Consider the following 26,482-nt stretch of genomic DNA (forward strand, 5'->3'; position numbering starts at 1 on the left):
AAGAACCCAAGCATCCTATTTTAGGGTGGAAGAACCCGATATCCTATTTTAGGGTGGAAGAACCCGATATCCTATTTTAGGGTGGAGGAACCCGATATCCTATTTTAGGGTGGAAGAACCCAATATCCTATTTTAGGGTGGAAGAACCCAAGTATCCTATTTTAGGGTGGAAGAACCCAAGCATCCTATTTTAGGGTGGAAGAACCCAATATCCTATTTTAGGGTGGAAGAACCCGAGCATCCTATTTTAGGGTGGAAGAACCCAAGCATCCTATTTTAGGGTAGAAGAACCCGAGCATCCTATTTTAGGGTGGAAGAACCCGATATCCTATTTTAGGGTGGAAGAACCCGATATCCTATTTTAGGGTGGAAGAACCCGATATCCTATTTTAGGGTGGAAGAACCCAAGTATCCTATTTTAGGGTGGAAGAACCCAATATCCTATTTTAGGGTGGAAGAACCCAATGCTGTGCGTTTGCGAACAATGATGTTGTGCCTTTGCGGGACATTTGAAAGTAATAATGCAATGCAATGCAGGTGCGGTGCTTTTGCAGTGCGGGATATTTAAAAGCAGTAGTGCATATGCAGTGCGGGAAATTTAAAGCAATAGTGCATATGCAGTGCGTGGTATTTAAAATAGTAGTGCCTGCAGTGCGGGGAGTTTAAAGCAATAGTGCATATGCGGTGCGTGGTATTTAAAAAATAATAGTGTATGCAGTACGGGGAATTTAAAGCAGCAGTGCGGGGCATTTAAAATAGTAGTGCATGCAGCGCGGGAAATTTAAAGCTATAGTGCATATGCGGTGCGTGGCATTGAAAATAATAGTGCATGCGCAGAGCATTTGAAAGCAATAATATTTGTGCGTGTTATAGGAAGATTCAAACCGCTCGGTGCGCAGTCCCTGCAAAGCTGTAAGCATACTTCGGCTTCCGCAACTGGAAGCCTTGGCGATATTTCACCTTGCTAAAATGTTTCCATGAGTAAAATTCCTACGCTCAAAGAAAATTATGAGTTTCGAAATTTGTGTTGATTTTGAATCATCCTTGAATCACCCTTTGCTTCAATGACTTTCGTGAGGTTTTCTTGATGCTAAGATTCGTATGCCGTGCATTATCGTTGAGGAGCAGCTAAAATCGGTTCTGTGTTACTCAAAGAAAATTTGTTAGTATAAAAGAAAGTGGTTGCCTTGCGTTGAACATTGAAGCTTTGGCTTTGAATCTGTGTTTCTCGTTGCTATGCCATTGCGGAAATCTGATTATGTGAATATGGCTCGGGATAAGCCGTCTGCAAAATTTCTCCAGTTCGACTTGGGAGGAAAATTGGGATTTTTATTTATTGAGACCGGACCCAACATGGGCGCCTACGTATCCTGCTACTAACAGGAATCAGGTCGACCGTAGTTCATTGAAAAAAGTCTAGAAAAGATTACAAGATAGCGGCTATTCCTAAAGATGGGCATGTGGAGGATGATATTCTCGAGCGGCGAGATGATGTCCCTATCAGTCTGCTTGACTTGTTGCACGCTTTCTTTTCAAATGCATTGGTGCCAGTTTCGATGAATCGCCCTTAACAACAGTTGTCTTTGTGTTTGCAATATCACCGGTTGAAGGCTCTAGCTGTAGCTTTATCTTGCCACTTTCAATCATGCTTTGAATCTTAAATCTTAGTGCTGGACATTCTTCAATGTCATGTCCTTGGATGTTTGAGTGATAAGCACAACTCTTAGATAAATCAAAGTTTGGCGGTGGATGCTTAGGTATAAATCCCTTCTTTGGTTGTAGAATACCCTTAGCACTCAACCTCTCAAATATATTTGCCAATGGTTCATTTAGAGTAGTGAAGCAAAAAGATTTCCTCTTCTTTTGATGTTGAGAGCTTGATTTTGCTTGGTGAAACCGTCGTTGGTAGCCTTGCTGGGAGTTTTGCTGACGAGGACATTGCATGGTGGCATAAGACTGAAAAATTTGGTGACTTTTATGGCATTGCGCTTGATGCATAGTCGTGGAAGCAAATTGGTTTTCCTTCATTTCACTTTGCAGATTTCCTAGTATCTCCGCTTGGAAGGTTTGGTGAACGGCTTGTGTTGCTGAGCTATCTGTAATTCTCCCTTCTTGAATGGCATTTTCTAGTTCTCTACCAATCCTAATCAAATCAGAGAAGTTGTGTGCACAGGCTCCGAGCAACTTATCATAATATAAGTCTTCCTGAATTTGGATGAAGGTTGAGATCAATTCCCTCTCGGATAATGGAGGATGTATTTTTGAAGCTTCTAACCTCCATCGTATGGCATATTCTTGGAAAGACTCATGTGGCGTTTTCTTTACTCTGAGCAAATCGGCTATGTGCAGATCGCCTCCATTGTTAAACTCGAATTGCTTTATAAATCCGCGGGCCATATCCTCCCACGTAAGCCATTTGCTAAAATCTTGTTTAGTGTACCAAGAGAGTGCTGATCCTGATAAACTTTGAATGAACAATCTCATTCGTACGGCTTCAATATGTCCAATACCAATTAATCTGCTGCAATAGTCCTTTAAATGAGCGACGGGATCTCCCTTCCCATTGAAAGTGTTAAACTTAGGTATTTTGTACCCTGACGGAAGCTCGACGTTTGGATGCACACACAAATCTTCATACTTCAAAATCTGGAAATTCCTTGAACATAACTCTTCATTAATGACTTTCCTCAAATTGTGGAGTTCTTTTCCCAAATCTTCATGGTAAAGCGACTTGATTTCCTTTCCAGGCCTCCTGTATGGGGATATTGCCAGTTCGTTTTTCTTACTTTTCTCGAATTGAGTGGTGGCTATGGAAAATTGATGATTAGGAATTATCGCTACTTGATCGGGAGTGTAGGTTGAAGGCATTTGTGGAATGATATAGGTAGGATTTAAGTGAGGCGAAATGGCTAAGGAAACGTTGCTGGAAGTTGAGGTTGTGTTAGGAAAAAAAAGGCTTAAGGTATTTCCCAGACTGGCTACAATATTTTTTCGAACCACCTTTCCCTTGCTATCGTTTTGTTCTTGGACCAAACCCATGCCGGTGTTGAAAGCTTCAAATCTCTCTGCCATTGTAGTCTCGTCCTTAATGCAGACTCGCAGCCAAAACAATGTTCAATGCCAGACAACCTTCTAAAGAGAAAAGTAAAACTTCATAAACAAAATAAAATGTTAGTGCATGAAGTGAAAGCTTCATAAACAATATATGTATATATATCTCCCTTTTTTTTTTTTTTTGAGTGATCTAATTAAACAGGCTCTAGATTAGAGATGACTTGAGGACGAAAATGAATCATCAGCTATTTGGCTCTGACTATTGTGAATGAATCGGAAGAAAAGAAAACTGCATTGGAGTGGAACATGCCATTTGAAGAAAGGTTGACGCATATCGAACGCCAAAGCTTGAATCTGAATTAATTCTTACCAATTTCGGCATATATATTTTTTTTAATTTGTCCCAGTTTTAGGACGTTTTGAAAAGATGTCTTGGGTCGCATTCCAAAACTGTCCCAGTTTCATGCTCCTTCGTTTGGGGAATATTAAAATTTGCAGTAAATAAGACCGAGCCTTATATAGGCTACCTACGTATCCTGCATCCGACAGGAAATCAGGTCAAACGTAGTTCGGGTAACATGCAAATAGGAAAAGAAAAAAATCTACCCCAATATGACCGAGTCCCTATGTGGGCTGCCTACGTATCCACCGAGGAATCAGGTCAAGCGTAGTTCGCCTGGTGTGTAAAAGTTTTTTTTTTTTAATGATGCAAGAGATTAGTTTAGAGAAGATCATGATTGATCGGGTGCAAGACAGTTGAATTTAATGTACCCGAGAGTTACGAAGCACTGGCGGGTTGCAAAATGTCAAGGACAAGAGGCCTGTGAGATTGTCCTTCGACTTGCATGCTAGAAATTGAAATTAATAGGTGCGCGAAGATAAATTTTAGCGACCCAGAATGACGCGTTTGACTGAGCGAAGACTCCGCAGAAGCAAGGTACTTGAACAGTCATTCTTGAACAACTTGATGGCAAAAAATTGAACAAATATCGAGAAGTGCCATTTGATAGATTGTACCAATAAATTTGGACATCTACCAATTTAAGAAACGATAAATGCTGAAAATGATAGAATTTGAAAGTAAAAGTTCCATGACGTAAACCGAGTGCAAAATGGATTCTACGAGGCATGGAGCTAACGGGTCAAATGTTCCGTCGTTTGAGACCGAAGATCATACCCGTAAAAGAAGGACACGAAAAGCTCTAGAATTTGCAGTTTGATGCGAGACAAATTGTCCGACACTAATAGATTTGAGTAACTAAGCGAATAACGATAAGAGAATGCCTATTAAAATAAAGTTGGAATGATAAGAGCTAACTTTAGGATTTTCAAAGCTAGTTCATGTATGCGAAAATTAGGAAATTTGCTCCGACGATTAGAAATTTGTCGAGAGTCATGCTAAGAATGCGAGTGACCTTAAAGGTGCTCTAGAGTGGCTAAAGTGCGCTAACCGCGGAATAAATAGCTTTTTTTTTTTTTTTTTTTTTTTGAAGTGAGGATGATGCAAAAATAATTAATGAACAATATGCAATTGTGCGGCAAAGCAAATATGAATTTTACTTTTCTTCTGAAACAAAAATGATGTTAGCAAATATCAAGTAATAACTTTTTCACAAATAAATTCAAATAAGAGCCTTCAAATAAAATTAATTAATGAGCTTGGCATCAGGTGATAATCGCAAATAAATTCAAAAGCAAGCATATTGCAAATAAATTTAAGTAAACCACTTAGCAAGCAAGCAAACGCCTTATAACACAAACATTGATAAGACGTCCTAATATGCAGGGATCTCTTTATGCCAGAGGTAGGCCTAACGCGAATTTGAAGGATAAAATATACGATTATATATCATCCCAATGTGCTATTAATTAAAGACCAAAAAATCTTGGTACAAAGAAAATTATTACAACTTGACTTTCATAAGCTAACTAACAATGAGAAAAGTCCTTCGTCATCCTTGAGCCTCTTGGTTGCTTGCATATATTCACCGATCTTTCGTCGATTTTGGATAATGTATGACATAGCCAAAACTCCTCCCGTTTTGATGCCTTCTTTAACACAGATCTCTCTTTGCTCAGCTAAAACTGTATCTAATTCTTGCATGATGTTCGCGTTGTACCGATTTATGGCTACCTGCGTTCACAAACGGTTAGTTCTACCTAAATAGCACATGGTCCACATAACGCACATGTTTATCCTTCAAATCAATGCACATAACGTGATAACTGTCGCTTGGGGTCATAGACCCACTCAGACATTTGGAAGAGGTTAACTAATGGACTTAATACACCCTGGGTATTAAGCCTACTAGGCTCGTGCATGTCCTTAAAAGGTTTTGGCTTAGCTCTATCTTAGGCTAACTGGGAGTTGTTTTCCTATGACACAAGGCTCCCCCAAGCGGACAACTTGGGAGTGGAAAGTCTGTGGCCGTCGACTGCACCGCTGATCGACTAAATCCACTAGACCAATCCAACTAAAGGGGTAATTTAGTAGTGCACGGGCGCAAACTGCGAAGCCGCTTAAAGTGTGTGAATATGTGTGAGTTTTCCAGGAGTGGAAGAAATATGAACGGAATGCCAGTTAAAGAAAGCAGTAACATATTAAAACATAGAAAATTTCACATAATAAAACAATCACTTAAAAGAATATAAGAGAAACAAATAAAGCAACAATAACGGCAAAAATAAAGAAAACAACCAAACATCTAACGAATTAATTATTAACCTAAGTTCGTTATGGTTAGAACCTAATAATCCCCAGCGGAGTCGCCAAGCTGTTACACCCCATTTTAACCGGAGTTAGAGCGGAGTATAACATATTGGAGATTCCTAAATTGTTTTGTTTTAAGGAGTCGCCACCTAATTAATTTAACGGTGAATTAGGACACCTAGATATTAACTAAGGTAAATCTAGCTAAACCTCCGTTAATAGTCTGCTTAATCAGTATGATTCTAGGTAAGGGTTCTATATTATCCTAAAGGGAAGGAGTTAGGCATCCTCTAGAATCCGTTAACTACGGTTGTCCGGCCAAACTTAGGTTAATTATTTTAGGGATAAAGATGCAAATATAATATTTAAAATTCAAGAAAATAGCTTGTAAATATTGCTAAAAAAGTTTTTAAAGAAAAATATAAGAATGTTGCTTAAGATAAGAGTTAGAGAAAATATAATAATTTGCATAAAAGAAGATTTTAAATGCCATTTCGAATAAAACTTACAAAAATTGCTAAAGCTTTAAATAATAATGCTATTTAAAAATAAGATTTGCTTTGCATAAAAGAAAATCTTAGAATGCTATTTGAAATAAAGTTTATAAATGTTGCTAATAGTTTAAATGGAAGTAGCATAATGAAAATGAAATTTACGAAATATAATAATTTACATATAAATAGAAGAAGATGCGAGTTTATGCAATGTTTTACTGAAATACTTGAAATAATTCAAATGGTGAGATGTTCATTGATTTTTAGGAACAAGATACAGAATAGCCATTGAAGGTATTTCTTTGTCCTCTTCATTATTTTTTATTAACTATGCTTAACCAAAAATATATATGATTGATTCAAGCCTAAAGGGTTATTAATAGAATATACTTGAGTTCATGTTTGAGCATTAATGATGTTTTGAAGTGTTTAGATAATAAGAATAAAATGACTCTCTTTAATTAACACATATATAATCATTCTATTTTTTGCAAATCGGTTTTCCAAACAAAATAATATTAGACATTGTAAATGATTTTAACATGAAAAGAAAAGAGTGATACTTATGAAATTAATGTTAATATTTCTCTTGAATTAACTACCCGTGACTAGAACTAAGCCTACTAATTGCTAAGGCTCATCTAAGTTAAGAGGATAAAACAAGATAAAGGGTTAGTTGCATAAATACAAGTTATATGCACAAAAATAAAATAAAAGAGGCCAACAACATCAGATGGGTCAGCCTATTTTGAGACTGCTGCTGCTGTTGCACGGGCCAAGGCCCAAATATTTTTTTTTTGTTTTCTTTGCTGCGACAGGCCTGATGGGAAAATGACTCGAGAATATTATGTTGGGCTTTTAGCCCAACGTCGAATGCGGGAGGAGAACGAGTCCCTCGGACTCGTGTGCGGTAATCATGCAAAAAAATGAAAGAAAAGGATTAGGAAGCGGTCAATGAACTGTATTAAACATATAAAATATAAACTCATACGAGCCTCTCAGAAACACTTGAGTAGGATACTTATCAATCATTAACGAATGAAAGAAAAAGAAAATTATGAAATTTAAACGTATGAATTCAACTGTGCATTAAAGAAACACTGTTTAATGACCATACGCTATCTGATTTCAAAAGTCCTCTGACTGATTTTAAGCTCCAGCATAGCGTCGAACAACAAACTTTATACTTAAACTAGACTGCACTCGATTTAACTTTGAAAACGAAAAGGAAAACTGTCCTCCTCAATTTTAAGAGACAGATTTCAGGCCCAGTTATGTTCAGTCCTAATTCAACCAATAGAATGCTTCATTCGAGAATATAGGAACAAATATGTCATGGGGATACTTCAACAGAAACAGAAACACAAAACAACATAGGATATAGACCAAGGTATTTGAGGTAATTCTACCATTATTGGATATGCTTAGTATTTTTTTAGATTAGAATGCAATGAATTCTAATATACACGAATCGACCGTCAACAAGATAAACAAAAGCGTGGAACTTCACTACATCCATATGCTTGGCAGGCTCCCACATCAAACACATTGGGATAATAGGCAAAGCTAACATAACCTTATTCCACAGAATCGAAACTTATAGGTATAGCATCAACTCTTATTTAACCAAAGAAGTTCAAATTAGCAAGATATGGGCAGAGTCTATGTTTAAACCACCTGTTAGCATAAAAACTACAAGCAGCAACCTTCTTTAGGAATTGAAGTAGTTAACTGATTTCATACAAACACAGGAAGGCAACATCATGCATGCAAACCATGGCAAGTAAGTTTCATTCAAATCAGGGGAGTGACAAAAATCATGGTAAGAAGACAACAACCTCAACAAATTGGAACTTCCTTCTTTTAAATATAGAATCCAGACAAAAGGGACAGAACTGAGTTTAAATACTTGTGACCCTTTAAAGAAACATATTCCGAGATCTTTAGATACTAAACCCAATAGTGAATTAACAGCACAGACCACTGATACTGGCTAGACTGAAATCATCCAAAACAAGCTTTTAATAAACCTGAATGACCTAGACAGGTTCATATCGGTTTAAGTTGGACTCAATTAAACAAACATAAACAATTAGAAAGCAACAAGTGATTATACATGCTTAACTGATCATTAACCAAGTTAACTAGGAATGAAAACCTAGAATGAGCCTATAAACACTTCTAGCTTGAATCCCACATATAAAGCTAGATGCAACAATTTCACAATTCACACAGATTTAAACTAATATCTCCTAAGGATGTATACTCACATGACTCATGCAATGCTCATAAGTGAACTTGAATAGATGCAACTTAGCAGAATTAGCCATGAATGCAATGGACAGAACACTTTCAAACAGGACAGTGTTTAAACCAGGAGAACTTCAATTACTCTAAAAAGTAACAAATTATTCTAGGAATAAACATTGTCCTGAAGCTAAGCAACTGTCCCATAAGAGTAGGTTAACTGCAGTAAATTACGACTCATTACCTAGGAGGACACATTTTGTCCTAAATACATAAACAAGCAATAGTTTAGGTAAGATAACATTACAGATTTAAAACAGAATCCTTTAAGGGAAATCTGTTATCAACTATTCCAATCATCTTTTAAGGATGCCCAAAGAGAAAATCTATTCAAATCAACCTTTACTAACAAAGATAATGAGAGCACATTGTTCCCTGAAACTTCCTATCTATTTTATTTGGGGTCAAACTTCACTAAGAAGTTTATATGGTATAACTGGATACTGATACACATTCTTTGACCAAGTTTGAACACAAAAGGGGTTCGGCTCAACAAACAGCCAACCTTTATTCAATGTCTAGACAATCAACATGATTTTAAACTACCAGATACCAAGCAGCCATTTACAAATCACACAGGGATCAGACAAACCATCACACATGCTACATAAGCAAATCTCAGCAATTAGACTGAACAAGACATCCAAGCAGTGCAGTGCGACCAAACTATTCATGTACACAGATCGACCAATCCCTAATGGTCAGTGTGCTAAACACAGGAGCAGAAACAGCATACACTTCCACACTTCTTATAAGATCACACAACTTCAACAAAGCCATCCACAAGTCGATTTTAACTCATTAACTTAACTAAACATGCGATCAGATTCCAATGATTTAAAGCCAAACATATGCTTAATAAAACACCCGACCCATGCCATATAATAACTGAATCGAGCAACCATTTAACACGCGCTTAACCATGAAAACATATTAACTTAACAAATAATCGACTACAAATAGCTACAGAAATCGAATAAAAAAATGCAAAATAAAGGAAAGGGGAATCACTGACCTTCTTCAGGTGCAGCGAAATGAGGCTTCGGATCCTTCGATCTACCTCGAAATAACACGAATCCCAAATTTGTTCACACTCGAATCCAAACGAGTATCAAGGGCAAACAGAACAAGAGAAAAAAAATGATGTAGATCTTTTGCTTCGAAATCAACAACACCGTTAAAGGAACTGATATTTTCCAAGAGGGGTTTCGGCTATTGAAGAACTTATTATCTTCAAAGGATTTTTCCCTTTTTACGGTTTCGATTCTTGAAGGGCTCCTGAATCAAAAGTAAAACTAAGTCTTCGGGTTTTCACCGATTTCTTCGTGCTTTTCTTCAAATCTGATTTTTTGATTTCTTGATTTTTCTGGGGATTTTTGATTTTAAAGTTGAGATTCTTGTTCAGGGGATCTTTTTGGTACCTTTCTCTTCGTTCCCCCCTTTCAACTCCGATTCTTCCTCCTTTTATAGGTTTTTGCTTGCTTTTTCTTTGTGCTTGTGCTTGAAGACAGAGTGAAGGAGAAGCGGAGGGAGACAAGGTTAAGTGGGGAACAGGGATGAGTGGAGGAAGCGGAGAAGAAGGAGGAAAAGGGGGGAAGTGGGAGCGGGAAAGGAGGAGAAGAAGAGAAAGAGGGGTGCGGCGGTGTGGCGTGAAAGGAAATGAAGGGGAAACCCTAAAAAGGGTTTCCCTTATTTGGACGAAAAAATGGATCGGACCCGATCCATTTGTGGACCGGGTCAAATTTTAGATTGGGTATTAAAAGAATGGGCTAGAATTAAAACATGGACTGGTCTAAAAAGATTGAGATAGAAAATATGGTCTAGTCCAAAAATATTAAGAATTAATCGGACCTTGATTTGGGGTTTGGTAAATCAAAATACGGACTGAGTGCAAGAAATAGTTTGGCTTCTAAATTAGAATAAGAGACACATTTTGATTAACGATGTACTAAGGGTGCCAGAATATCACCTAATACAGAAATATGTAATTATAAAAAGACCCGGGTAAAAATTATATGATGTCGCAAATGACCGTGCAATAATATTTAATAACAAACGCTATCATTAAAATGTGCGAAGTAAATGCGATGCATATGCGGAAGTTGGTAGAAACGTTGAGAAATGCAAGTTTGAATAATACTAAATAATAGCAGCAAATAAATAGCGGTAGTAATACTGCTAATAACAATAATGATAATGGTAATAATGATAATATTGATGATAATGGTGATAAAAAATAATAATAGATATAATAATAATAGTAATAACAAATATTGATAATTAAAAATGATAATAATTAATAATAATAAAGATGATAATAATTAATAATAAAATAATAATAATAAATAACAATTATTGATAGTGGCAAAATGTTAATAAATTAATAATAATAACAATAATAGTGGTAATAATAAGAAAATAATGATAATAATAATAATAATAAATAACAATTATTGATAAAACAATGATAATAATTAATAATAAAATAACGATGATAATGATGATTAATAATTGATAACAAAATAACGCTGATAATAATGATTAGTAATTAATAATAATAATAATAATAATAATAATAATAATGGAAATAACAAGAAATAATAATTAATGACAATTAGTAATAAAATGATAATTTAAGAATAATAATAACAATAATAATAATAATAATAATAGTAATAATAATAATAATTATTATAATAATAATAATAACTGCAGCGGAATAATAAAACGTGGGTGTTAATAAAAGACTAATAATTATAGTAAAATTTAAATGCATATTTTTTTAATTTCTCAAAACACTAGAAGTATTAATAGGTATTTCGGGGGAGAGGCGGGACAAAATTGGGTGTCAACAAACATCATATATCATGTATACATATAACGTGTCCCGGCCCTCTAGTGAGGGACTCGGTGGATAGAATCATGCATGTCATTATCATATATCATATGTACATAACGTGTCCCGACCCTTTAGTGAGAGACTCGGTGGATAGAATCATGCATGTCAGCATCATATGCCATATATATACATAACGTGTCCCGGCCCTCTATTGCGGGTCTCGGTGAATAAAGTCATCATATACCATCCTGGCCGCCATCCCCGTATCATCACATCGTCATATACATATACATATAACGTGTCCCGGCCCGCAAGTGAGAGGGACTCGGTGAACAATGCAGTAGAGTACGCACCAGTAGAGTACGCACGAGAACATATCCTGGCCCGGGCTCAGTGAAGGACATACTGAGGCTTGCACGAACAGAGTAGTGCAAAACCATATGCACATAAATCAAGACTCGATAGACAAGTATACTTACCGACACCTGAAGGCTCAGAAACAAGTTTCGGGTCAATCCGACTTAGTATAAGAAAGTTATGAGCGTTTGAAGTACAGAACCTTCTACGAATGTTTCAGAAGCCATTTTTGGAAAATCAAAGCAACAATCATATCAAGTACCTTTCGGATATCGTTATGGATCAAATCAAATATAGCTTTTGGAACCATATGTACACATCAAAATATATCAAAGACTTAACGGAATAATCAGACGTGCTATCATTTGAAAATCAAGACATTAGTCATATCACTTATCTCTCAAATGCCAATTCGGAAACATATCAAATAGATCTTCGGACATCATAGATACGCATCAGAATCATATGAAACAGCTTATGGAAATCAAGGATATTAGCCATCCTAGTGGCTCTAAGAATAGGAATTTCTTTAAAATCATACATATATGTCATTTGTTCGTTTCATAAGGATCATGCCAAAAGAAAGAAAGGTAAGCCTTACATACCTTGCCCGCTTCCTTAGCTAATCCAACTTAACTCTTGGCCTTTCCAAAATCTATAACAATGTTAGTGAGTAACAAACATTAGCCATAGATATCCAAGAATCTCATCCTAAACTAAAACTTTGTCTACAGAAATTTCGGCAGCATTTCCCCTGTAAATACACCATCCCCGAGAATCTAACTCGGTCATATCATCAACAACAAATCCAAGAATTTAACTCGGCCAAATTAGCAACAACAATACCAACAATGATTCCAACAATATCGACAATCAATTCAAAACGCATTCCAACATTAACAACTTCTTTCTACAAACTTCGACGGTGTTTCATTTATGTTAGATTCATAATTGCTTACATATTCAAGTTCTAATCCGCAACCATTCAAACAATATTCAAGAATACTTTAAACAATCCGTACAATATTCACAATAATCCAACCCATATGCCATTCCACCTGAAACCTTCCAAATGGAACAAGAATAATAACAACACATTTTCTTCCTTCAATTTCATGAACTTCACCAACAATTCACACACTAACAACATTGTTTCCATAAATACAAGAAATGGCTTTTAACATCACATTAGTTTCTAAACAACTCTCCAACACTTACAACTTCAACTAGAATCATCAAACTTTCATTATCAACATAGAATTCATGACAACAACAATCAAAATACTAAGTAAAATTGATTCATTCTCTTCTATACCACATAACCACCACACGGCCACAACACTACATCCATATTTTCATGATTTTCACTCATTTCTACACACTACAATATACACAATCATCCATAACATATAAAAGAAGATTAATTCTTACCTTTTTCCCTTGACTTCTCACTTGGCTATGGTTATGAACTTGCAACAAAGAGAGGTCTTCTTGCTCTAACAATTATACCATGTTAAAGAGGACCTTCAAATTAGTAGGAATGCTAGAAGAAAATATTTTTTAATCAAGATTTTCAAAGGGTCAAATTTTTGCTCTCATGGCCGAATGGCCTCTTGCTTCTTTCCTCTTCTCCAAATTTCTTGAATCTTCTTAAGTTGAAGATGGAAATGATAAATATGACCATTTAATTCCTTTTTATACACATGCACAATTTGTCCATGTGGGCCTAAGCCCACCCAACATGGCCGGCCACTTGGCCTTGTTGCTTAAGCCCAACTTTTTTTTTTTTTTTTTGTAATTCATGAAAAATTATTCTCCAAATTTCAAATTCGCCCTTAGGCTTCCTCAATATTACCATAGACCACTTTGTGAGTTTCCCTTTTTACCCCTAGCCTTTCTTAATATTTCCACTTCAAAAACTTTCATAAACAACTTGTGTGCTAAACAAAATCAAAATATAACCTTGTCCTTAACTTCCCGCGATTATCTTGAATTATCCGAACGTACAAAATGCGGGATATAACATTGTGTGTTTATGCCAAAGATGCGTTTTACAAACCTCCAAAAGAGTATTTATACCATTCCAAAACGGGAACAAATTGTGGACAAAAATACCCTGCGTGCACAACATGCTACTCGCATCTGGTGTCGCATGTTCAACATGCCAGTCGCATGTTGCACCAAACTATAGCATGTTGTGCAAACATCTCTGTCAGCACATGTTGTAGCAAGTGCTGCTCGCATGCACAATATGCTACTCGAATGTGCTGCTAGCATGTGCCGCATTTCAGCTATTTTTGCTCCATTATGCTCTCCGGACATTTTATCCTACACAACGACATAAATACACGAAAAGTAACACCAAAAGTGCTTGAAGAGTCACAAAAGCTTAAGGAATTAGCATCGAATATCCCGTAATTTTACGGCACATCAAAAGTATTGAGTCAAATTCAGGGGTCCCCTACTACAACCAAGAGCATGATCTACCATATTTATATACAAATCTTAGGTATCACCCCAAAATTGAATGGAAACACTTGATATGCAAGAATGAGGCAAGACCAAAAGCTGTTTTCACTCTTTGGGTACACTGGCATGGACACTTAAGTACTGTGGAAGATTGTTGACATGGGGGACAAGCTTAGATCCCCAATGTGTGATGTGTGACACAGATCTTGAGACAAAGGAGCATCTGTTTATCGAGTGCAGGTTTGCAAGACAACTCTGGAAGAGACTAGCGGAGTGGATGAAATGGCCAGCCAATGAAACTCTAGATAGCATCCAAATGCGACCAAAGGAAAATCCAGCCAAGCCCATATACTCAAGATGATTTTCACAGAAGTTGTTCAAGCAATCTGGGCAGAAAGGAATTCAAGAGTGTTTGAGCAGAAAAGAAGGGATTCAGCTAGTATAGGAAGAGAGATTGCATGTGTATGCAATGTTAGAGCATCACCAAAACTTAGAACTATCCCACAAAAGTACTATTTTTGATGTAATCAGCATAGGTGATGGGTGTGTGAGGTTTTGAGATTATGTTTTGTGACAAAGCAAAGCTGAGATGTAGTTTTGCTATGAACTTATTTGCTACTTGGTGATTAATACAACCGTTTAGTTACCAAAAAAAAAATATATGTGTATTTAGTAATTTTTTTGGCCTAACCGAAGTTGGGTAATCTTTTTATTAAAAAAAAAATCATTTAAGGACTTGGAGCAGTAAAATAAAAATTAAGTAACCATCCAAGAAATTATCTCAGCTCAATTATTTAGCGTCAGCATTTTAGTGATCGCTGACAAATATACATATTATTGATCAATATATATTCTCGCTTCCTTCTTCTACATCACAATATAGGGCTATGTATAAGATGATAGTGGCCATTAGAGGATTTGGTGTATTTGTCCCCTCAGTAAAAACCTATTGAAAAGTCGGAAAATGGTCAAATATATCCCTGTACTATCAGAAAAAGGTTAAATATACCTCTCGTTATACTTTGGGTTCAAATATCAAATATACCCTTTTCGTTATACTTTAGGTTCAAATATACTCCTATGTTATACTTTAGTCCATATATATCCCTCCTCCATTAAAATTGTCCATGATGGAGATGAGATATGATGTGGCAACTAACAACTCGGTGAGGTGGACACTACATGGCATGTCACCTCACCACCTCAACCTATTTACCCCTCTCTTCCCCTTCTTCTTCCACCACTATCATCTCTTCCCCTCCACAACCTTTGCCTCCATTAGCACCACCACACCACAATCTCCTAAAAAACACTTCTAATTATTGCTTAAAAAAACACTCCTAATTTAAAATTGTAACTTTAAATTGCCTACAAATTTGAAGTGACTAAACCATTAATTCAAAATTGAATTTAAAGAACGGAAAAGAGCCAAAATTACCCCTCAACTTTGAAAAATAGTTCATTCATACCCTTCGTTATACTTTAGGGCCAATTATACTATGGGGTCAATTATACCCTTCTGTCTAACTGTTGCCACGTTGCATCATCCCAACCCTTCAAAATTATTTTACCCTCAAATAATTTTTTACTCACTAAAATAGCTCAATCCGACCCGAAATTTTTTTTTCAGCAAAAATAATACGGATAATTTTTCAAGAAAAAAATATAAAAATTATCCGTATTATTTTTGCTGAAAAAAAAATTCGGGTCGGATTGAGTTATTTTAGTGAGTAAAAAATTATTTGAGGGTAAAATAATTTTGAAGGGCTGGGATGATGCCACGTGGCAACAGTTAGACGGAAGGGTATAATTGATCCCATAGTATAACTGTAAGGGTATAATTGGCCCTAAAGTATAACGAAGGGTATGAATGAACTATTTTTCAAAGTTCAGGGGTAATTTTGGCCCTTTTCCGTTTAAAGAAATCAACCAATCCAAACTTGTTTGGTAGAATTTGAAACGTTAATATTCTAAACGGGAAAATTAATAAATGAAAACCCAAAACTTTTCGTTAATCCAATGGCAATTAACAACTGTTTCCACACCCAAACATTTTGGTTACAAATACTACACAATAATATTCACCGCTTAACTCGTCGAAATCTACCTGATAGATAATCGTTTGAGATAATTGAAACCACTGAAAAGGATAAATAAGTTATATTATTAAAAGAGGTAATTCAGATGGGGAAGAAAAGGAAGTCAGTAGTATCACAGCTTGACGGTGGTTTGGTGGTTCTAATGGTGGAAAAGGTTGTGGAGGGGAGGAGATGATAGTGGTGGAAGAAGAAGGGGAAGAGAGGGGCATATAGGTTGGGGTGGTGAGGTGGTATGTCATGTGGTGTCCACCTCATCGAGTTATTAGTTGGCATGTCATATTTTATGTCCACCATTGATAATTTTAACGGAGGAGGCATATGTGAACCAAAGTACAATAGAGAGGTATGTTTGAACTCAAAATATAACGAAAAAGATATATTTAAATCCAAAATATAACGAGGGATATATTTAATCCCTTTCTGACAGTGCTGGAATATATTTAACCCTTATCCTTTGAAAAGTCCAAGGTTCGTACGTAATAATGTGCATAGTCATCAATCAATTTTATATACATATTGATGGCTCTTTTACTTTGTCAAATATTCAATATTAGTAAACTTATCCGCGCTTCGCGCGGTTGTAAAGAAAAAATTATTAAAAATTTAAATATATGAAAGAATCCTCTTAATAATATTTTGATAAAGAAATTATGTTAAAAAATCATTTTAGTGTTTCATATCCGAATAGATTAAACCAAAGCCTTGATAGAATATTAGAATGTGTATTTAACTCATTTGCATAATTGCGTCTTTGCATTTTCTATTTTATTATTAGTTCGATCAATGCAGTAATGTTTTACTTTTTATTCTTCCATAATTTTGCTGTTAACTTGAACTTGAAGAGTTTCCAACTGTGCATGATATTGATTACAGTTGTTTTTTTACTTGGAAATACGTGCAATCACTTTCTTGTCTATATCAAAAAGTGGCCACTATTTGAATTATTTGCAATTCTAATGATATTTTCTTGCAAATTGACTGTTCATGCTTCGAGCAAATTGAATTTTCGAAATACTTAAACTCGTTCTTTTTTTAGTTATCTGAAAATATTAAATTTCAAGTTTTAACTCATTATATTATTGACACAGTTTTATAAACTTTTCACCACTTGGCTTAGGTTATAGTCATCAGGAAATAGATTTTAATATCATATAATATTATTAATTTTTCTTGAAAGAGCACGTTGAGCAAGATAATAATTTTTTTTTATCACTTCATGTGTATATGTCTAAATATTTGGATGGGTTGTAGTCATCAAAAAAAAGATTTGAAAATCATATAATATTTTTTTCTTAGAAGAACACGTCGAGCAAGATCAGAATTTCTAGAATTTTATCCTTTATGTGCATATCAGCATATACATGTCTAACAAAATTTGGATGAATTTTCCTTATGTGCGTTGATTAATATATGTATATTTCTAGCTTTTTCCCTTTTGTTAGAAAATTGGATTTCAATGCTTTCATAATATTCTCCTTGTTAAACCTAATAAGAACGTAAAGAAATATAGCAACAACAAAGATGAATGGAAAGGAGTGAAAATACGAAATCTTATTTATCGATCCAAATCTGCGAAATCAAGTTGCGTGAATTTCTTCTATTATTTTTGCTTAATTTAAATGAGAAAAAAAGGTAATTAGCTATTATGTCTTTCTATCACGTCATTTCTCTAGTTTAAAGATGAAAAAAAATACAAAGATGAAGGAGAAACATAACGACCTTTTGGTTTTGGTAATAAAAGATAGGATGGACCAATTATAATTGACGATCATTGGTTTTCTAGAATCTCCTAATTGCATGTTTCAAGTTCTCATAGTACAAAATTTCCTATTTGGAAATCCTAACAATCCTATTTATGAGTTATGACATCTAAAGATTTATCTTCTAAATGTGAGTTTAAGGAAAGAAGCTGGGTTATTGAGACTTCATTAGTATCGAACCCAAATCATCAAGGCAAATTCCTTTGAAAGAGAAGAGGTAATTCATTCATGAGAATCAACATAAACTTATTATCATTTTTTAAATCAAAGTGAAAGAGATAGAAAAAGAAATGAGTCTTATACTGTTATAAACTACTTATTTGTAGTTTCGCTGAGCATTGAGCGTTCATTTCATCCAAAAGCTACATACAAAATAGGAATGAGTGTCAGTTATTAATTAATGGAGTAAATCATAGTATCAATTATGAGAACTTCTGGAAATGAAGTAGGAAGACAATATAAATAAGACCACTTACCCGTACTTCTTGTTCAGAATTAGTGCATTATCCACAGATATTTATATAACCAAAATATACAAAGCAATTATGATGAAGAACGTGGGATGAAAAAAGGGATGGGGAAGATGAAGAGTGTGCACATATTGTGCCTAATTAACCCCACTTCATCGTTAATGTGGTGTAATATGAATCCTTCCCACTTAATTGAGTATGGAACGTTTTTTTACAATGAAATGCCAACTCATTTAATTGTGTAGTAATTGCATTCATTTTTGTATAATAAAAATAGAGAAATAGGGCAAATTGTCCAAAAAAATGAGAAAAAAGATAAATAAATATGGAGGTCATAGAGAGGTGCCACATCACCTTATCTATGCCTAGCTTTATATTATATATAGATTTTATTTGTACCTTAGTGATCTAAGGTGGTGTGAAATGCACTTTATCATTAGTAGTGCTTTGCATCAGCGGCAATGATAGGCTTAAAATTCTCTCTAAAACCTTGAAAATTGGTGACTTTAAACTTATGACTCCGCTTGTCTTTAGGCAAAGGAAAACCTTCAAGGTCAAACAGTCAAACTTTTTAAATTTGAAGAGAATATATCATATCGGTGACTGACAGGAACTCTGACCTTTTTATAAGGCTTTGATAATGGAATTTTTACTTGTCATAGTTATTCCTAAGATTTAATTATGGATAACAACTATCTTTTTAAATATTTAAGTTTAGTAACTATATTATTTAAAATTTACATTTCATAGCTACCCCACCTTTTTTAATTAAATGTGCTGTCCCATAATCCCTAAGTTTTTGCCGTTTTAGCTTCACGTTCACTACGTGTATTTTCAGCATATACAACTGTTTTCACACCTATTTTCAGTGTATACAACCATCTTTTACTCAACAGCGATTTTGTATTTCGTTGTATTTTGCTGTATTTCGAAAACGCGAACGTGACCAGACTCAACCGCGATTTTTTATTTCGCTGTATTTTGAAAACGCGAACATGACCAGACTCAACAACGATTTTGTATTTCATTGTATTTCGCTGTATTTTGAAAACGCGAAAATGACTAGACTCAACAACGATTTTTGTATTTCGTTGTATTTCACTGTATTTCGAAAACGTAAAAATGACTAGAAATACAACAAAAACAGTTACGAATTGTAATTTTACAACTTTTAGCTATAAATTATTAGAACCTATTAAAATGTAACTATTTGTGTAAGCCTTGGATAATTCTCCCCTTTGACCTAACTTTTAGAGCATGCGTTAGGCCCAAGACCTATTTTGACAAAATTTTTAATTTTGCCTACTTGATAAGCGAAGTCAAAATCGTTTTTGAAGGTTACCCCTAAAATTCTGGAGTGCATGCTTTACTGCTTCTACTGTTTCTATTGCACGGATCTCTTACATTTTCATTCGGTATTCATAATGCAGTAATTGTGCATACAAAAATCTGTAAACGTGCTTTAATTTGACCGTATTTTGTTACCAAAAAACATGACAGTGCTTACTTATAGTCGTAACTCGTAAGTAGATCAGCCGTCCGAGAAAATAATGTGACGAGTAAAATGTTGATTCCACGAGAATTGGTGAAATTAGGAAGTATTCTCTCCGTCTCAATTTATATGATATAGTTTGATTAGATACGAAATTTAAAAAAAAAAATGGGGACTTTTAAAACTTGTGGTCTAAAACAAGTCATAAATATTTATGTTGCTCTAAATCATTTCATTAAGGATAAAAGGAAAAGTTTCACGATAATTATTTCTAAAAATAGAAATGTATCATTCCTTTTGGGACAGACTTAAAAGGAAAATGTATCATATAAATTGGAGCGGAGAAATTAATATGAATGTCCTATGGTGTTATTTGAGAAATTGATATGGGGGTATAAAAAGATGAAGAGCATGTTTGGATGGGCTTATGCCTATAAGCTGTTTGCAGCTTATAAGCTGCTTTAGATAAGCTAAGTCAAATGAGCCCAATTATTTTTTTGAGCTTATTTTAAGCACAAAAAGACTTTAAGTTAGCTAGCCAAACACTCAAAAAAACTGAAAACAGCTTATAAGGAACTTATAAGTCAATCCAAACGGGGTCTAAGTAATCTAAAGCTTCAATAAAGAGTACTACTGAGATGTATATTTTACTTAGTTAATTCTGTGGTAAAAGGACAACCACCTCTATATTTTTAATTTTTTTATCATCAGCTATATATAGGACTGTGATTCCAAAACACGGCAGATTGGATTATATATATCAACATGTTACTATTAATTTATTGAAGATGCAACTCATCTGTGGTCTATTATATAGTACCATTCTTCAGTATATACCACAAGTGGAAGAAGAAAACCCAAACTTTTTTTCAAGAAATCAAAGGGCTCTGGTGGGTAAGTGGCAACTGGCATGATTACTTTGACAAAGTTCACTCGCTAGAGGAGAGAATACGTATAAGGACGCGTTGCGCATTATTTTATTTTTAAAATTATTCGGCGTTGTTGATAATTGATCCTACTAATTTTTATTCGTGATGTATAAATCCTGCGAAAAGAGGTAAATTGTTTCTAATTATAAAAAAAACTTACATTCAATTGGCTCGATTGAATCTCTAGTTTGTGTAAAAGAGCTGAATTATCTTACTGTCATAAATTATTCTTATAATCTATGGAATTGACCATTTTGTTACATAAATAGTAGTGATTTGAATAAACTGTAAGGATTGAACCGTCACAATATTTTTCTGAGACGTAAAAATGATTGAAAACAAAGAATATCTTATATGGACACCATAAAATTTATCTAACTTTATGATAAAATGATCAAAAGAAAATACCTTATTGCGCACTTCATAAAGCGCTCCCTAATGATGTGGAGCACTTTCTACCGGTTCACATAGTTAAACACCACTCCCTCTGTACCAATTTATATATGTGATATTTTTTGCTTTTGAGATTCCAACTGCAAGAGTTTTGACTAGTATTTTAAAATATATTTTTTTTATCAAATTGACCAATATTTTCATATATTTTTCAAATGTATAAATTTTAATTTTAAAATTTTGAGTTAATTTAATTCAATTTAGCTTTAAAGTTTAATCAAATTGACTCTCGAAAAGCAAAAAGTATTATGTAATTGGGACGGAGGATTTTTTTTTTTTTTAATGGTTTTTGAAAACTTGAACGTCAATTCTTTGATCTACGTTACGACACAATTAACGTCAATTCTTTGATCTACATTACGACACAATTTTTGTTTTTCAGAATTTTATTTCAAACTTCCAACAGTTGTGTGATTGACTTTCCACATATGGGAACACACGTTCCCGGAAAATTCATGAAAATTTTCAATTGGCAGGAAAATGATATTCTCGGAGTTCTCTAAACTACTCCCTCCTCTCCCGTTCACTTTTACTTATTCAGTATTTTAAAAATAGATTCTCACTTTATTTATCACTTTCAGCATATCAAGAGAAGACAATTTATTTTTTCTATTTTACCCATAGTATTAATTACTCACTTCAAATTATTTTTCAGATTCAATAAAAATATGCATCAATTAATATGGATACATTGATAAATTATGAACTCCATTTATTATTTCCTAAACAGTGTGAAAAGTCTAAAGTGGACAAGTAAAAGTGAATGGAGTGAGTATATGTTCCTTGTCAACGTGAACACATGGATTATTGTCCTTGTCTTAATCGAGTAAATAATCATCTTGGTAATAAATTGATCACACCTCATGTAATCCAGATAATTTTTATCCATAAAATTGTCTAAATTGATTTTGACTGAACTTTAAAATTTGTCGAACTTTTCTCGTAGAATGTTAACATTCTTATGATATTTTGCATGGTCCTAAACACTGGCGTGCGAATATTTCATCTATGGTCAATCAAGTGAAGATGTATAACACAAATGTCACCTTTCTTATTTTTGTCACATGTTTCTTCAATTTCATAATAAGTGGTGTTTTCAGTTTGTGCACATCTTTTACAAAAACTACTCATTCCTAAAAAGTAAGAAGTGTTTTTACTAATTTATCATTAATTAAATAGCCTAAAAAAGGTAAATTTTTAATGGTTTGATAGAAAAAAAAATCTGACGTGGCTCTCCAGTCATTTAATAGGCTTAATAAATGAATTAAACGTAGTAACCCATCTTGATGCGCAATTTAGGCTACCTATTAGCACACAGAAACACACATATTTCCAAAATGTTGACTGACTTTTATAAATTATTCTTTCAATTAGATAAGCTTATATTGGATAAGATGGTGATTACACCTAAATTTTAAGAGTTTGATTACACTTGAATTCTTAATTGTTCATGAAGTCTGAAACTCCAACAAATTTTCACATTTAGATTGTGAAAGTTTGAACTCTATGAATTATTTCTAGATTTTTTTTAATAGTTCTTTTCTGTTTTTTATTTTTATTACATGGGGGGTTGTAGGGGAAGGGATTACAACGTGGGGATTCAAACCCTCACCAACAAGGTGAAAGTTCAAGTCGCCAACTAACTTAACTACTAAATCCCTACTAATTGTTACTAGAATTTCATTTGTCAACTTGAACTTTTTTTAGCTAGAGATAATTTTGTCTAAATTTTTATTTTCATATTAAGAAATAATTTTTTAAATGATGGCTAAACTTTGATTGTATGCTCAAATATTATTAGCCTCTCTCACCTAATTTTCACAAAACAATTGGGGCCCAAACCAATTGATTGACACATTAATCCACACTACCGTTAAATATAGAACTCACATTTGAGTTTCTCTCCACCAACTCCACCAACTAAATAAACAATAGAAAAACGAATCAAATATCCACTATAAATAACCATTATCATCCTCCAATCTTTCCAAACAATATCCCATAACAAAACCTTTATCCTATATAGTCCTTTCAAGATTTCCTTGCCTTACTTTCTTTATCTGAAACCTCAACCCTCTCAAATCTAACTTAACAATATCCCATGGCTGCTGCTCCTCAACCACCAAGTCTATCTGAAACAATAATCACCAACTCGTTATCGGAAAACAACGTTACGATCAACGAAAAGATCTACACAAGACTCCGTCTGGCTACGAAAGCTGATCTGTACCATATATACCAACTGTTTTACCAAATCCATGCATACCATAACAACACTCACTTATACAAAGCCACCGAGTCCTCCTTAGCCAACTTGCTCTTTAAAGAAAACCCTCTTCCTCTTTACTACGGACCATCCGTACTTCTACTCGAGGTCTCTCCAACCCCTTTTAGCGAATCCAAGAATACCACGGACAAAGGGTTCAAGCCCGTCCTTACAACATTCGACCTTAAATTCCCCGTTGTTGAAGGACAGGCGGAGGAATTCAGGTCCAAATATGATGACGAGAATGATAAAAAAGATGTTTTTATAGCGGGATATGCTTTCTTCTACGCGAATTATTCGTGCTTCTATGACAAACCTGGATTCTATTTCGAGAGTCTTTACTTCAGGGAAAGTTACAGAAAGTTGGGAATGGGGAGATTGTTGTTTGGAACTGTTGCGTCCATTGCTGCCAACAATGAATTCGTTTCGGTGGAAGGAATAGTTGCAGTTTGGAATAAGAAGTCTTATGACTTTTACATAGATATGGGGGTTGACATATTTGATGAGTTTAGGTATGGGAAGTTGCACGGTGAAAATCTTCAAAAGTATGCTGATAAAGGAGAAAAATGATGAACGAAGTTGTTGGTGTTCTTTTTCTGTATTACCTTGATATGATTTCCTATCAAATTCTTCTTTTTAATTTCTGTAAAGGCAGAAATCTCAGTGTGTATTATATTTGTATTTGAATATTTTGAGTTTGTTGTCACATTACCATAGTCTCAACCTTTCATATGTGACACAATTATTATTTGGGTAAGTTACCAAAGTTTTTTTTTTTTTTTTTGCCATGATTTTAAGTTTTTAAATATTTTGTAGAGGTGCATGCTCATCAATCAATTTTATAAATTTACCTAATCCACTTTAATAGTTTAATTCGTTAGGGATATTGATGGCTCTCCTGCTTTGTCTTATATTCAAGGAAAATTTACTTGTCATGGCTACCCCTAAGGCTTAATTATGAATAATAACTACCTTATTTAATATTTAATTTTAGCAGCTATATTGTTCTAAAATTACATTTCATAGCTACCCAACTATATTTCAATTACTTTGTTTCATCATCTCCTAAATAAACGGTCCATTAGCTATTCTATCCCTAAATACACGGTCCATGAGATCTCACCCCTCTCTTTATCTCTCTCACCCTTCTCTTTCTCTCTCCGTTACCTATCTCACTCCCAGATCTGTTTTAACAGAGGGAGTATTATAAACAACTTATTTGGCATTTGAAATGCAAAAATTAAAGTTCAGCTCCTTTTGAAGGGCAATCTGTGCAATTTCTTCATTGTTGTTACATATCGTTCAAAGGTTTTTTTTTTTTAATGCTTCCGCCTAAGCATTGAATGCTGCTGGTGGAGTTGGTGGAGTTGGTGGAGTTGGTGGAAGTGGTGGAAGTGGTGCTGGTGCCTGGTGAATATAATTAGTGGCTTGAAAGAGGCGATGATGATTTTGTAAAATATTGCTAATTCCCTTCTCTCACTGATAATGGTGCTATTCTACCGCCCCTCCGGTATGAATCCAACGCATACTCCACCTCCGACGAGAGTTGTGGAGCTTCATGCCCACCAAGTGTTTGATAAAATGTTTTAGTATATTTCAATATATTTCAGTGTATTATTTCAGTATATATTTCGTTGTATTTTAATGTATTTCTAATTTATGAAACAGTTTCTGATATATTTTATCGTATTCCATTGTATATACGCATACTACAATTTTATATTTCTTAAACAATCAACCATATTTCATTGTATTCCAGTGTATATTTTTCTGTATTTGGAAGTATTTCTAAAAGTTTGGAATGGAGTAATTTGGAGAGAGAAATGTGGTTGTCGTGATTGTTGTTGGTGGTGGAGGAAGTGGTAACAAGGAAAGCAGTGGAGGATCTCCAGCCAATGGCCGAAGCTCAGCCATAACAATTCGTCTGTTAAATCTCCATGGATGGGCCAAAAGAAGAGGAAAATCATTCTTATGTTTGCTGATCATGTGGTGTTGTTTATCTTATGAGTGATGAAGAATAGTATTGATTATATCAATACGATATTGTAGCATCATCTAGGAGCAAGAGAATAGGTTGTCGGTGTAGAAACACCATTGATGAGAGTTGTGGAGCTTCATGCCCACCAAGTGTTTGATAAAATGTTTCAATATATTTCAGTGTATTTCTGTGTATTAACAAACATTATATTTAATTTTCAATATATTTCAGTGTATTATTTTTGCCATTAATTATGTGTATTTCACTGTGTTTTATCTAATTTCAGTATATTTTCGGTGTATTATTTTTGCCATTGATTATATGCATTTCAATATATTTCAGCGTATTTCTATTTGGAATGGAGTAATAGGGGGAGAGAAAGACGTGAGCTTTTATTGAAACATCAGCCGTTATGCGTGAAATATGGTTGATTTAATTTGACTTACCATTTAAAAAGAAAAAGAAGAATTTGTTAAAAAAATATAGCTTATTTTTATTAAACCCAATTTTGTATGTCCGTGTATTTCACTGTATTTCAAAAAAAAAAAATAGAATGAAATCAAAATTACCTTGTTGATAATCGAATTTTTCAACTGTTCTTCACTACGACAATGTAAAATCACTCGTTCGTGAATTACAGAGTGTATTAGCTCGAATCAGATTGTTGAAAAAATTTCAAAGATTAAAGAAAATTTTACTGTATTTTTGGAAAGAGAAGATGCTAAGTTTTTTTTAATTCAAAAACTTTTGAATTGAGTGATTTTGATTGATAGACGTTAGCTGTAATGAAACCTCATGAGGTTTA

At 34.3% G+C, this 26,482-nt stretch overlaps 1 protein-coding gene across 1 annotated transcript; it reads left to right on the forward strand.

Moving 5' to 3' along the window:
* Nucleotides 1-23,364: 23,364 nt before the first annotated feature.
* On the forward strand, nt 23,365-24,410 carry LOC132635630 (tyramine N-feruloyltransferase 4/11-like). The gene has a single exon (XM_060352084.1). It carries the CDS (start codon nt 23,535-23,537, stop codon nt 24,267-24,269), a length of 735 nt encoding a protein of 244 aa, XP_060208067.1. The 5' UTR covers nt 23,365-23,534; the 3' UTR covers nt 24,270-24,410.
* Nucleotides 24,411-26,482: the final 2,072 nt, after the last annotated feature.

The sequence above is a fragment of the Lycium barbarum genome, chromosome 4, assembly GCF_019175385.1.
Source record: "Lycium barbarum isolate Lr01 chromosome 4, ASM1917538v2, whole genome shotgun sequence".
NCBI lineage: Eukaryota > Viridiplantae > Streptophyta > Magnoliopsida > Solanales > Solanaceae > Lycium > Lycium barbarum.